The sequence below is a fragment of the Pseudorca crassidens genome, chromosome 17 (assembly GCF_039906515.1).
Source record: "Pseudorca crassidens isolate mPseCra1 chromosome 17, mPseCra1.hap1, whole genome shotgun sequence".
Taxonomy (NCBI): domain Eukaryota; kingdom Metazoa; phylum Chordata; class Mammalia; order Artiodactyla; family Delphinidae; genus Pseudorca; species Pseudorca crassidens.
In genome coordinates, this window is record NC_090312.1 from 9,374,958 (window position 1) to 9,389,238 (window position 14,281).

At 42.7% G+C, this 14,281-nt stretch overlaps 1 protein-coding gene across 5 annotated transcripts in view; it reads left to right on the forward strand.

Annotated features, from left to right (window-relative positions):
- Positions 1-7,221: 7,221 nt before the first annotated feature.
- The window catches only part of DNAAF11 (dynein axonemal assembly factor 11), a 77,951-nt gene continuing 70,891 nt past the window's right edge, over positions 7,222-14,281 (forward strand). For all 5 annotated transcript variants that reach the window (XM_067711218.1, XM_067711221.1, XM_067711219.1 and 2 more), the window contains exon 1: positions 7,222-7,381. In XM_067711218.1, the coding sequence (XP_067567319.1) occupies positions 7,372-7,381 (10 nt within the window). In that variant the 5' untranslated portion in view covers positions 7,222-7,371. The remainder of the gene's footprint in view (positions 7,382-14,281) is intronic.

Here is a 14,281-nt window from a genome sequence, read left to right on the forward strand (position 1 = left end):
TATACTGCATTTTGTTTATTATTCACCAACTGATGGACATTTGGGTGATTTCCACTCTAACTATTATGAATAAGGTTGCGTGAAATTCACATACAAGCCTTTGTGGGGAGACGTGTTTTGATTTCTCCTCGGTAGATACCCAGGAACGAAATTGCTAGGTGATATGGTAAATTTATGTTTAACATTTTAAGAAACTACAAATCGTTTCCAAAGTAGCTTCGTCATTTTCTATCCCCACTAGCCACATGTGAGGGTGAGGGTTTCTCCACAGCCTCGCTGACACTTGGTGATATCTGTCTTTCTGATTATAGCCAATCCCTAGTGAAGGCATGAAGGTGAAAGGCATGCCCTAGTGAAATCCATGAAGTGGATTTGCATTCCGTGGTAGCCAATGATGTTGAGCATCTTTCATGTGCTTCTTGTCTTACCACTCATTTTCTTTACTGCCTCTGTGCTCACAGTCTCATCTTTCACCTTAAATCAGTCACACCCTCCACAGTCAAACCCTGGACCTTGTCATTACCTCCCTCATAGTCTCAAATTTGAACATTCCACTCTTAACTATCAACATCTTTCCAGCTCACTATCTTTCCGCCTCCAACAATTTTTGCAGTGCTAACAGGATCAAATTATATTGATCCTGACAGTGTTTCACTGTCTCTCATCCTCTGCCATGTCTTCATTTTTGTTCTTCTCCACTTGAGATTCCATGAGCTATCATTAAAGTCATTCCTTTGCACCTCCCTCTGTTTATTGTGTTCTCCTGGTAAAACTACAGCGCTGGTTGCAGCCAGTGAGTCATCTGTTATGCATGTGTGCTCACAAACTGAACATGGCTCAAGAAAAACCACTCAACAAGGCCCTTCTTTAAATTCATGATCACAACCCTCGAAGCATGTTTGGTCATGTCTGGCAATCATCCTATCCCACCCTGTGTACTGACTATCCTATTCCCCAGGTGACTATTTCATACCTTGTCCTTTTTTTCTCAAACCTTCAAGAAATCCTCTCTGAGTCTCATTCTTAGCTGACGTCGTTGCTTCCTATTTTGTGGAGAAAATAGAAACAAGTATGAAGACACAGCTAACCATATCTATCCACCTACCAGCATCTGTTCCTACTCTCTTCCTTCCTGTTCTATGGATGGAAAGCCCTTGTTGCTATTTAAGGCCATCTCACTGCTCATGCACTGAAACCCACCCCCTCTTATGTATTCATAGAAATTGCTCCAGGAATCGTTCTCTCTTCTGCAGCAGCAGCCTCTGTTATGCTGTCATAACTCCTGTCTTAATTAAGCATTCTTTTGATTCCACACCCTTTACAACTACTCTCTTCCTCCATTTCTCTGCTCCTAGTAGTAGAAAATTCCTTGGTGGATTTGTCTTCCATACTTACTTATCTCCAGTTCATCTCCTCCGAGTCTTTCTTGAACTCACCCCAGTCAGGATTTCACTCTGCCCATTCATCACAGCAGCCCCTGTCAAAGCTACAGTGGCCTTCAATGTTGCTAAATCCAATGGTCCATTCTTGGGTCTCATTTGGGTCTCTTGACCTATAGCAGCATTTCACATAGTCACTCCTGCCTTCTTGAAGCACTTTTCTTACTTGCCTTTACCTCCTACCTCACTGGCTTTGTGTCTCATTTGCGAATTCTTCCACATAGGCCAACTTTCAAATATTAGTTATTCTTGGCTTTGTCTTTGGACCTCTTCTCTGTCAAAATTCACTCCAAGAGTGGTCTCATCCGTACACGTGAGTGTAAACCCCTCTGCAAACCACGACCCCTCCAATGCTATCCCCAGCCTGGACCTCTGCTCCACGTGCACATACCCGATCGCCCTCTCACAATTTCCACCTGGATGTCTAAAACACATCTCAAGTTTAACATGTGCAAAACAGACCTCTTAATTCCCACCTCCTCCAAATCTGCCCCTCCACTTCTTCACCATGTCAGTTCACGGAAATGCCATTTTTTCAGTTTTCCTAATAAAATATTCAGGGGTCCTCCTTGATTCCTATATTAGTTTGCTGGGACTGCTATAACACAGTGCCACAAACTGGGTGACTTAAATGACAGAAATGTATCTTCTCATTGTTCTGGAAGGTACAAGTCCAAAATCAAGGTGTCAGTAGGTTTGGTTCCTTCTGAGGGCCATGAGGGAAGGATCTGGTCCAGGCTTGTAAACGGCTGTCTCTTCCCTGTGTCTTCACATGGTCTTCCATGTGATGCATCTGTGTCCATCATGTTTGGAATAACACCGTCTCCTTACAAGGTCTTACTGATTATTAGCCTCCCACCTACCCCGTGACATTTGTTCTTTGATCGTCTGCCCCATCATATCAGGCACCTTTCTCCGTGCCTTTAGCAGGGCAGGTTTTCCTCCATCTGAGAGCTTTTACTCTTCTCTCTCCCGGGGAAAATCTTCCCTTTAGTTCTTCACATAACTGGCTCCTCCTCATGGTCAGGGCTCATCCCAAATGTGACCTGTTTGACTACCCAGGTAGCCTTCCTCTGAATTTACTCCATCTCCCATTTTTCTTTCATAACCTGTATCATCACCTGCAATTGTCTTATGTAGTCTTTATTTGTTTACTTGTTTGTTGTCTATCACCCCCTATGTGTATATAAGTTCCTGGAAGGTCAAAACCTTTCAGTCTCGATCATCACTCTATGCCCAGCCCTAGGGGCTCAATACATGTTTGTTAACAGCAACAAAAATATAATGAGTTAATGGGACCCTCTAATGCCCACCCAGATGAGGAATCTTTATACCAACTACATCATGCTCTTGAAACAATTATTTGGGTACACACGCACTTGCACGTGTGTGCACACACACAAACATGTACACACATTCAGGTTTGTAAGAGGAGACAGGTCAAGTAAAAGATTATATTAAAATCAGAGTTTGGAAAAGACAGCGTCAGTCCTCTGTTCATGTAAGCAAAACCTTGAAAACATTACTTTTCTCTAAGCTGAAATGGGAAGCTATGAGTTCTAGAAGATTTTGTGGGTAAAAGGCCACTCTCTGCCTTTGGACAAATGGTGCACAGCAGGGCTGTGTGACAAGGAAGGTGAGATCATGTTCGGCAGCTGCCACCCAACTTGGAAAGGGTTGATCGATATGACAAAGTCTTTTCACAAAGAACATAAATCAAAGAAGATGACTGACAGTGAAGTAAACATTTTAGAACTAGAGTAATTAGGAATATATTAGCAATTAAAATAAACTTATTATCATTAGCAAAATTGGCAGTTACTTGCAATTTCCCCAGGGGCCTCATATCAAGTTTATCCTTGTAGATTATATTAAGGCAGGATTAATGTTTCTGGAGATACAGCTTTAATTTCTGTGGATTTCATTTTTTCATATCCCTGTAGAGCTCAGTGGTTCTCAAATAATAGTCTTGTGGATCTCAGGTTTTCTCTGAGCTGGACCCAGGTGTTGTAACTCCAAAACTGAACAAAGCTGTTGTTTACCCAATTCTCAGAGAAAACTAAATGAGTGGATACGATTTTTTAGTTTCCTCTTTTATGCAATTTTTTTAGGCCTTCACCACCTGCTAGCACGTGTCTTCCAGGAAGTACTAGAAAATGACAGAACTCCGGAGCCTGAAGCAAATAAATAAACTAATCAAGGGGAAACCTTGGTCACCAGCCTTCTAAGATCAATGCATCTTCCTTCTCTGGACATGTGTGCTGATGGGCTGGACTTTTTGGATGGTAACCGAGGCAGGACTGAACTCTCTACCTCTTTTACCTTTTGATTTCTGCTTATTGTCCTAACAAATGGGAACGGTATCTTTTAGCACCATAAGGCATCAAAGTCATATCACTTAGGGTTCTTTGTTGCTAGTAATGAAAACGGACCCTGGCAATAGAACCAAAAGGGTAGTAGGGGTAACTTTGTCTTCTACAGCAGGAAACTCGTACCTGGAATCGCCCTCCAACAAGACCCAGAGGAGTAAATACTGGGACAAAACAAATGTCCACTTCAAACTTAAGGTTATGAGAGACAGTCAGTGCGAGCAAGATTCTACTCTGTGTTAGAGTTGCTTTACTCAGAAGAATCTGGAAGACTTAGTCTCTTCCCACTGAAGCTGGGGAAGGTCCAGAAACAACAGATGTCCAAGGGACATGACAGGATGGAGCTGGGAGGCAGTGGGGAAGGGTGGGCTGAGAGGCAAATAAGGAAACAGTTCAGGAAACCAGAAAGGGAGAGGGCATGCCGGTGCCCATCTGAGAAGGGCTGACCTCATGGGAAATGAAAGAAATACTTTATTCTATATTTTAGACTCTGAGAGAAATTGTGACCTGTCACTGGTAAGACTGTGTTCTTCACGGCAATGACTAACTGGGTCTGAACATTTTCCCATGGATGTCGTAGGGATGTAAGAGGAGGGTTACCCAAACAGATGTATATTCATTTGCTCTGGAAGTAAAGGGCTTAAGTTTAATTAATGGGTTTTAATACACACACCAGTATTTTATACTGTTTCCCTTTTCAGATGAGAATTATTGGTCTAGTTAAGCAAGAAGAGCAACCATAGGTATGAAAGTTTAGACCAAGGAAGGACTCTGGAGAACACCAAGTGGGACTGGTGGGTTGATCTAGGCACGTGGAAGTTGGGTCTCAGTAGCCTTGGAGGATTCAGGGGGAGACTTTAGCTCTGCGTTTTTCAAACCCTACTTCTAGGAATTTCCCATGAGCCTCTAAAGGCCTCTGAAAGCAAACAAAATCAAACACTGTTCTTTTCCTAGGTCTACACAGACAAATAGCCGATTGAATTGTCTCAGTTCATATCAGATCAGTGCTCAGGGACACTGCCATCTGCTTCAAACCAGAGAAGAGCCTCTTTTATGTGTCTTATGTATTAGGATTTGAACAGAGGACTGAGACTGCTCACACAATGCTTAGAAACAACTGAGTCCAGATTCCTACCTCAATGAGGCATCTCCTTCTACAAAATCCTGCACAGATCAAACACATTTTAATTAAGTAAATGCAACTAACAAACTCTATTTAATTAAACAGCATTAAATCATCCCATAAACATGCAGTGGAAGGGACTTGTCCACCCTTTGAATCCTGGTGTACTTCCAGCCACTTCAACCAATAGACTACAAAGGAAAAGACTTGACCATTTCTCGTAGCAGTCAAGTCCACCGTTTCAGTTCTCTCCTGCTGTATTAAACTACTCCCAAACTTACCTCATGATTTTGTGGGTCAGGAATTCCGGCAGGGATCAGCTGGGTGATTCTCCTGTACTATGTGGCATTGACACACTGACATTCAGAGATGGATGGTCTAGTTTACGGGGTCCAAGACAGCATCACTCAATATCTGCCATGTGGACAGGGAGAGCTGAAAGGCTGGGGCTTGGCTGGAGGGGCCACCTACACTTGGCTTCTCCAGCATGGTGGCTTTAAGGTAGACAGACTTCTAATAAGGCAGCTCAGGACTCCACAAGTCAGTGTTTAGCAAAGCAGATTTTTATGAACTAACTCTGCAAATTACAGAGCATCTCTTTCTTTGTACCCTATTGGTCCAAGTGGTCAGAAGCATGCCCAGATTCAAGGTAAAGGGCATTGACACTGCCTTTCAATGGAAGGAATGTAAAATAATTTGTAACCAGGCAGGTTTAAAATCTTTCCATCCACCACTGGAAATTCTGGATGAAAGAAGGAGGGAAGGAAGAACTTGAAACTGTAGAAGTGCTGGTAAGCTTGGGAGCTTGGTTTACTTGTTATAGAGTTGCAATGAGGAAATTCTTCTGAAGGAAAATTAATGCAAAGTACAACGAAATTGTAACCACAGTATTAGTTACACATCATAAAAATACTGAATGATATAATAATAGTAAAAATAATAAGAACCCAATAGCTTTCTAGGTCAATGTCCCTGGAATTTATCCAGCACAAAAGAAGAAGGAGACCTATTTTGCTGTTCCTGGAATTTTTAAAAACCGTCTTTAAAATTTATTTCTACTTATATATAGAATATGTTGCAGCAGTTTTCTCAGGAAGCCCCACTCATCTTGTTACATTTCCAAGAGCCAAAGAAATAAGTCTATTTTGAATAATGATTTGCATAAGCAGACACACACCATGGCTCTTTAAACTACCACATTCAGTTTGAATGAAATGAACTTGACTTTACCAGGAGCTGTCATATTGTGATTTATTTCCCAGTTTCCCTTCCTGTCAGTGGACTGTAACAATCATAGGACACTGTACACCTGTCCTCTGTGGCCCATGGGTCCTCTGATTCTAAGAAACGGTGTCTGTTAGGTTGAGTTGAGGAAGGACACAGCATAACCAGCCCAGCCTAGCTCATGACAAATTACGAAGTAAATATTCCTGGTTTCCCTGTTTTAGCACCCACATCTCTTCTCTATTCCACCAGAGTGTCAAACAATCTGTCAAGACCCTGCTCCCAGAAGGAGCTCTTATCCTAGATTTTAGTGAAAAGATCCCAAAATGAAGAAGTGTCCAATGTCCAAAAGAATGGGGCACCTTTCCTGGGTAGCCTGCTCCATCCCCTAAATACTGAGTCTGCTGTTTTAAAAAAGTGTCTTTCATTCACTCAGATTATCTCATTAAAGCTTCACAACGGGGCTTCCCTGGTGGCGCAGTGGTTGGGAGTCCGCCTGCCGATGCAGGGGACACGGGTTCGTGCCCCGGTCCGGGAAGATCCCTACATGCCGCGGAGCGGCTGGGCCCGTGAGCCATGGCCGCTGAGCCTGCGCGTCCGGAGCCTGTGCTCCGCAGCAGGAGAGGCCCCAGCAGTGAGAGGCCCGCGTACCGCCAAAAAAAAAAAAAAAAGCTTCACAATGATCCTTGGAAGTTATTATTAGCACTCATCTAACAGGTGGAAACTAAGGTTAAGGAAGTTTAAGGTCACACCTCTGGGAAATGGAGTGTGGGCCGATTCCAGATTTTCTGGCTCCGGAAGGCGTTAAATAAAATACAAAGAGAAAAAAAAAGTAAAGGGCGGTCTAAGAGGCACGCCTAGGAAGCAGCTCCCCTCAGGAAACAGAGGGTCCCTTGGTTCTTTGTTTAGTCCGGCCAGTTGATCTGGGGAAAGGGAGGCAGTCTGCGAAGGTGGAAGGTGGGGACGTGGAGGAGGACTAGGTCTGGGTTGCGGGGTGCCCCTGGGTCCTCGCGGGGAACCCCTCCTCTGCCCATTCTCGCCTCCTTGCTCCTCCTGAGTCGGCAAACGCGGCCCCGCCTGGCCCCGCGCGGCCGCCGTAGAATCCCCGTTGCCATGGCTCCCAGGTGCGGGCGCGCGGAGGAGAGACTAGGAGGCGTCCAGGGAGTCCTTGGGGGTCCTGGTCGAGCTTCCTGGGCCCGCGAACCCGAGAGGCGCCATGGGACGGAGTAAGCGCCCTCTCCCACCTTCCGCCCTCGATTGTCCCCATTCTGGGCATCGTCCCGGGCCTCTTGGGACCCTCGGCGCCCCTTCCCGCCAGCGGGACCACAGCCCGGCCTAGCCCTTCGCTCTCTAAAGACCGGGCAGTGACATGTCGCCCGCTGACTGGCGGGGCAGCTTGGCCCCGGCCAGGCCCAGGTTCCCGTTCTGTAAAATGGGGTGGGCGTCGGGGCGGGGGAGGAAAGCATCGGATTTGACGGAAAGGCTGGCTAGTGGAAGGTCTAGGGTTTGGGCGTCAGACACGCCGGGTTCGAGCCCGCGCATCTCCTTGCCTGCAGCGTGGGCTAGTCGCTGTGTCTGAACCACAGCCCTCGGACTCTTTGGGAAGGCAGTGTAGCCTGGTGGTTGAGGGAACCGACTCCGGCACCTATCAGCTGTGAGACTTCCTCACCTCCAAAACGTAGGCAATAATAGGACGTTTACAGACAGCCGGTGTTGTAAATGTGATTATAAATGTACCAAGAGACTGAGTTGGCAGGATTAACAGTTATTTATGTTAGATTGAACCAATTATACCAGGTTGAACCTTTCCAGTATTGACACCGTCTTTGACCTTTACACGTGGCAATTTTATACAGTTCCACCGAATTTATCACGTACTGTAAAAGTGTTATATATAGTGAATACTTTTAAATCAAGAGACCGTGGTGGATGATGGGGTTTCTGCCCTGGAAGAGCTGACAGCCTGGTGGTGGAAGGGGGCTGGTGATTTTAAATGTTAACACTTCGTTCGGAAACCAGTTATTTCCTTTCACACTTCTCCTCCCCTCATCCCCATACTGTGGTCCCAGATTTTTCTTTTTCTTTTTGCTCATCAACATTTTTTACTTTTCTGTGGATTATCCTTTGCCCTCTGTCTCTGAATCTTGTCCACCTTCATTTGTTAAATCATTAACTTATCAGAATTGTATTGGAGTTCCTACCCCGTGCCAGGCGTTGAGGACACAGTGGTGAACAAACAGGTGGGCCGGCCCTCCTGGAGCTTCTCCCTTTGAGGAAGAAGGCAAACACTTGCTTAAAAATATCAGTCACTATAGAGTCAAGACTAAGATACAAGATTCTTTTTACTGCTCTTTCCACAGTTCTGAACTGTCTACATCAGGAGAAAAAACTTGGGCTTCTGAGAGAAGATGGTAATAATGGCTTAATAATGGCAGCAAGTACGTCGTGTACTTGCTGCCTTCTAGGCAATGTTCTAAGTGGTTTCTCTGTGTTAACTCCTGGAGTCCTCACAAAAATCTTATGAAATAGACACTACTGTCACCTCCATTTTGCAGATGAGGAATCTGAAGCACAGAGAGGTTAGGCAACTTGCCGATTGTCACACAGTAAGTGATGTATCTGGGATGTGAACCTGAAAGGGCTGGCTTTCTTTAATATGTTACTACGCTGTCTCTTGAATGTAAGGGAAGGTCTGGTGAGGAGAAGAGAGGTCGTAGTGCAAGTTCTCATGTTGAAAGTCAAAGAGACTACTTTTCTGTCAGAATCTGCGCAGGGAGAGCAGTGTCAAGCCCAGGGGCAGTGGCTAGGGGAAAATGAAAGAATTAGTTCTTCTCTGCACATTTAGTCTGGTGTAGATTATGATTTAGAGAAGAATGAGCTTCTTTTCTAAAACAAAAATTTAATATAGAATTCATTTTGTATTACTGTGAGTATCAAATTAGGGTGATTAGTCTCATGGAGATATGATCTGTGTATGCATTTGCTGGGGGAAGTTAAGTACCCACAGAGCCATAGGATGTTATCCCTGGAAGAGTGCTCAGCGGTCTCTAATCCATGCCATGTGTAAAACCATACAGATGGAATCTGTTATGCAGAAAGTTTAAGCATCTGGTCCCGAACCTTGCACTTGTTATGTGATAGGTTAGAATTAAATTTGGGGCTCCAGCTCAGTGGCCTTTCATAATGTCTTCATTTTCTTAAAGGCACATAGTGGAAAAAATCAGTTTTATATTAATTCCTCTCAGTTCACCTTGACTAGGAAACTCCCATTAGAATCATCCTCCTTATTCATTGCCATTATATTGTAGACTTCATCAACTGCTTATAACAAATACTTTACGTCTCTTGTTTCATACTTCTAAGTCTTAATTCATTTGGTGGACAGTGTTGTTCACCACTAATTTCAAGCTCTTTGAAATTGAGATGAGATACGTTGCTAGATACCATGTGGATTGTTCATCACATGCCTATGAACAATCGCTAAGTGCTTTTCACAGACATTTTAGCTATAGAAGGAAAAGCTTTTTGATGAAAGATGGGCTTCCAAGAAAAACATCCTTTAAAGAAATTGCATATATGTACATACCAAGCACATAGACAAAGTTTAAGAAATAAGCAAAACACTTAATTATGGATAAATAGAGTGTTTTTAATTTGTTTTATTTTTTAATGGAGGGCCTAATTTAATTTTCAAACTGAACTGGTTACTAAAGAGTGTAGTAATTTGTTTAACTTTGTTCTTAACTTAATGACTTTATTTGACAATAGCTTTAAGGCTAGAACAGCTATTTCCTTTCTGTAATTATTCATTGATGTAACTGAAAGAGGAATGCTTAGACAAATATTCTGTACCTTAAGAAAATTAAAATACTTTGACTGTTATATTCATTTAAGTTTATATGAGTGGTCATAGTGAAATTGCTCAGACAGTGCACTTGAAAATTTAACAATTTAAACATGTGCATAATTCTTCTTAACCAGTCCTTTGAGAGCATACCACCCCCCTGCTGAATGCTTTACATGCATAGGGCACTTAATCCTCCCAATAACTGTCTGACATAAGTACCATAGAAACTCTCTTGAGACAGGTCATTGGAAACACTTGGTTAAAGTGCTAAGTCATAAAAATGATACATTTTAGGGCTTCTTTCTACAGCTATAATAGAGTAACTGGTATTGGACTTAACCTTCCACTGTAGGCAACTATGAAATTGGGCAGGAACAACAAGTAGGACATAACCATGCTCCTTGAGAGAAGGGAAATGCAAAAGTCATACCCCACTGTCACCCCAGCTTTCTTTGTAGAAGCACTTTCCTACTTGCAGTAAAGAAGATAGAATTCAAGCAAAGTAGTGGTCTTGCAGAGCTAAGGCAGCCTTCTGAGCTGCAGAAGTTGCTGTAATTTATGGGGTAGGATACAGAGAAGGAGGTACAGTATGGAATGGGGGAGGGAAGAAGACTTCATGGGGACGTTTACTATAGGATTTAGGCAAGGGCTGGCTGAGCATGTGTAGCAAAGACTTGGAGAGACCTGAAAGAGATCACCTACTGTGGGGCAGAGTATGGAATGGAGATGCCAGAGGTCAGGCAGTCCTGGAAGACACAGGAGTCCTGGCCCATCCGGAGTTAAAAGACCTTGCTGAGCCCTTTAAGTATTCATTTGAGACCCCCAAGAAAACCATACCTTAGCAGTAAGTACTGGGCCCTGGAGTAATGGCCATGCTCTAGGGCTAAGTTCAAAACTAAAATAGATCCACTCTAACAAAAAATACAGTCAAGCCTAACAGGGAAAAAAGGTTCTGTCAGTACTTTCACTGCCTGCCAGAATAAAGTTCTACTCCTTTTAAAGGACAGTGATATAATCTAGACTTTCTACAGCGCTTCAATAGAAGAATATAATGACCAGCCTACAATTAAAAATTGCTAGACACAAGGAGCAGAAACATGTGGCCATGATCAAGAACAGAAGCAGTTAATAAAAACAGATCCCAGGATGATAGAGGTGCTGAAATTAGCACACAAAGACTTTAAAGCAGTGTGTTAGTTTCCTACAGCTGCCGTAACAAATTACTACAAATTTAGAAGCTTACAGTTCTGCAGGTCACAAGTCTGATATAGAGTCCCTATATCAGACTCTTGTAGATGCTCTTGTAGATTTTCACCCTACCTGAAATCAGGGTGTCAGTGAGACTGTGTTCCTTTCTGGAGGCTCTAGGGGAGGAGCATTTTCTTGTTTGAGTTGTTGGCAGAATTTGGTTCCTTACAGTAATAGGACTGAGATCCTCATTTCATTGTTGGTTCTCAGCTTAAGGCCATTTCTAGATTCTAGAGGCCACCCATGTTCCTTGGCTTGTGGCTCCCTTACTTCATCTTTAGAGCCAGCAATGGTGGGTTGAATCCTTCTCATTCTATGCATCTCTTCTTCTTCCATCTCAATCTCTGACGTGGCCAGGAAAGTCTCTCTGATTTTAAGGCTGTGTGTGATTAGATTGGGTCTACCTGGAGAATCTAGGGTACTCTCCCCATCTTAAGGTCCTTACCCTTAATGACATTTGCAAAGTCCCTTTGCCCTTTTGCCAGGCAAGGTAACATATTCCCAGGTTCTGGAAATTAGCGCGTAGGCAATAAATAACCTGAGGTTCCACCTTAAGATACTAGAAAAAGATTACAAATTAAACCAGAAATAAATAGAAACCTGGAATAGTACAAGAGCTAAAATCAATGTAGTAGAAAACATAAGGTAAGACAATAGGAAACAAAATAGACAAACGGTAGTAAACAAAATTAATGGAAATTTTATTCTTATCCTATGACCCGGCTATTTTACTCCTAGATATTACCAAAGAAAAATGAAAACCTTTGTCCACTCAAACTTATGTATGATTTGTTTTCTTATGATTGTTTTAAGAGTTCTTTATATATTCTACATATAAGTCCTTTATAGAATATATGATTTGCAAATATTTTCTCTCCATCTATGGCTTATATTTTCATTCTCTTAACAGTGTTTTTCAAAGAGCAGAAGTTTAAAATTTTGAAGTCCAGCTTATCAACTTGTTCTTTTATAGATTTTGCTTTTCGTGCCATCCAAGAAATCTTTACCTAACCCCAGTTCACATAGACTTTCCTCTTACGTTTTTGTTTCCCTAATTTTAAGTTTTACGTTATTCTGTCATCCATTTAACTCAGTTTTTTAATAAGACACCATTGTAAATGATGTTGGTATGTAGAAATATAATTGACTTTTGCATTATAGATCTTATATCCTGCAAACTTGCTAAACTCTGCTATGAGTTCTACCAGCTTTTGATGTAGATTTTGTTGGATATTCTCCATAGACAATCATGCCGTCTGCAAAGAGAGATAATTCTACTTCTTCCTTTCCTATCTGGATGCCTTTTATTTCTTTTTCTTGCCTTATTGCTAGAATCTGGCTAGAACCTTTAGTACAATGTTGAGGTGGTGAGAACAGCTATCCTTGCCTTTTCCCTGATGTCGGGAAAAGCATTCAGTCTTTGTCCATTAAGTAGGATGGTAGCTGCAGGTCTCTTGTAGATGCCCTTTATCAAGTTGGGTCAGTTCCCTTCTCTTCCTAGCTTGCTGCAAGTGTTTCTGTTTGTTTGTTTGCTTATAGTCAGGTTTTTACTGATCAGTCTGGCAAGAAATTCAGTTTCATTTTTTTAAAGTATTTTTATTGATTTTTCTCTGTTGTTTTTCTGTTTTCCATTTCATTGATTTCTGCTATAGCCTCTATTATTTACTTCCTTATGCTTACTTTGGGTTTAATTTGTTTTGTTTTGTTTTGTTAGTTTCTCAAAGAAGAAGCTGATATTTGGGACCTTTCTTCTTTCTTGCTATCAGCATTTAGTGCTATAAATTTCTTCCAAGTTATGTTTTAGCTGCACCCCACAGATTTTGATATGCTCGTTTTTTTCATGTTATATTCTGTTCAAAATACTTCCTCCTTTTGAGTTCCCAATGACAAATTTTTTTAAAAAAGCATCACTTTCTTATATTTTGTCTTGATTTTTAGTTATCTTAGGCTGGAGGGTAAATCCTGTGCCTGTGACTCCATCGTGTCTGGAACCTGAGGGCTCTGCTACTCTAATGACTTAATGATTAGATTAAATCATTAATGATTTAATGATTTTCCTTGTCCTGGTTCTCTGCCGTCTGCTTTCAGGGAGAAAACCTCTTTATATGCTATCAGTGTAGCACTGTGGTTTTCACACCTAGCTTTTAATGTTCAATTGTCACTCTCAGCCTTACCTTGTCAACTGTGTAGTGGCAGCCACCCAATACAGCTGTCCTTAAAGTTACAGTTTCCCCCATATTTCCCTAATGCCTGATGTGTCACACTTACCAGTGTGTTCCCTTCCATTAATATCCCATTTGCTATAGATTGAATGTTTGTTTCCCACCAAAATTCATATGGTGAGATCTTAACACTCGAGGTGATGGTATTAGGAGGCGGGGCCTTTGGGAGATAATTAGGTCATGAGCACAGAACCCTCATATTGGGATTATTGCCCTTATGAAGGAGGCCCCAGAGATCTCGCTCATACCCTTCACCATGGGAGGTTACTATCAACGGGGAACAAATATTCAACGTTCCATGTTAGCTAACATCTGCTTTTGTGTACCACTTCCGGTATCCACCCTTCCAGGTTGGGTTCCCCAGGAGGCAGACTTTTAGATGGAGGCTAGTGTGCAGGAGGTTTATTAGGGAGTGTCATTGGAGTGGGTAGGGAAAAAAGCAAGAGAGGGAGGTAGGGCTGGGACGCATCTCAACAAAGGCCTTAGCCAACCAACCTGGAAATTGGAAGGAGCTCTGAACTTGGAACGGACCTCTGCGTTTTCCCAAGTTGGGGTGAGAGGGTTGGGCCCTTTTAGCCCCACATCAGTCGATCACTGGATGTGGACTTTCCTGGGAAGGGGCGTGACCTTGGTTGAGATGTTTCTTCAGCTGGGGTGACTTCACGGTGGGCAGCTGAGGGCTGCCTTCTGGCAGAACTCCCAGCAGCAGGAAGTAATCCTTCAGGCCTGAAGGGGGGAACTGGGCACAGTAGCACCTACCATAGCCTGTGGTGCCCTTTCCTCATTTGTTTATCTGGCAAATATCTACT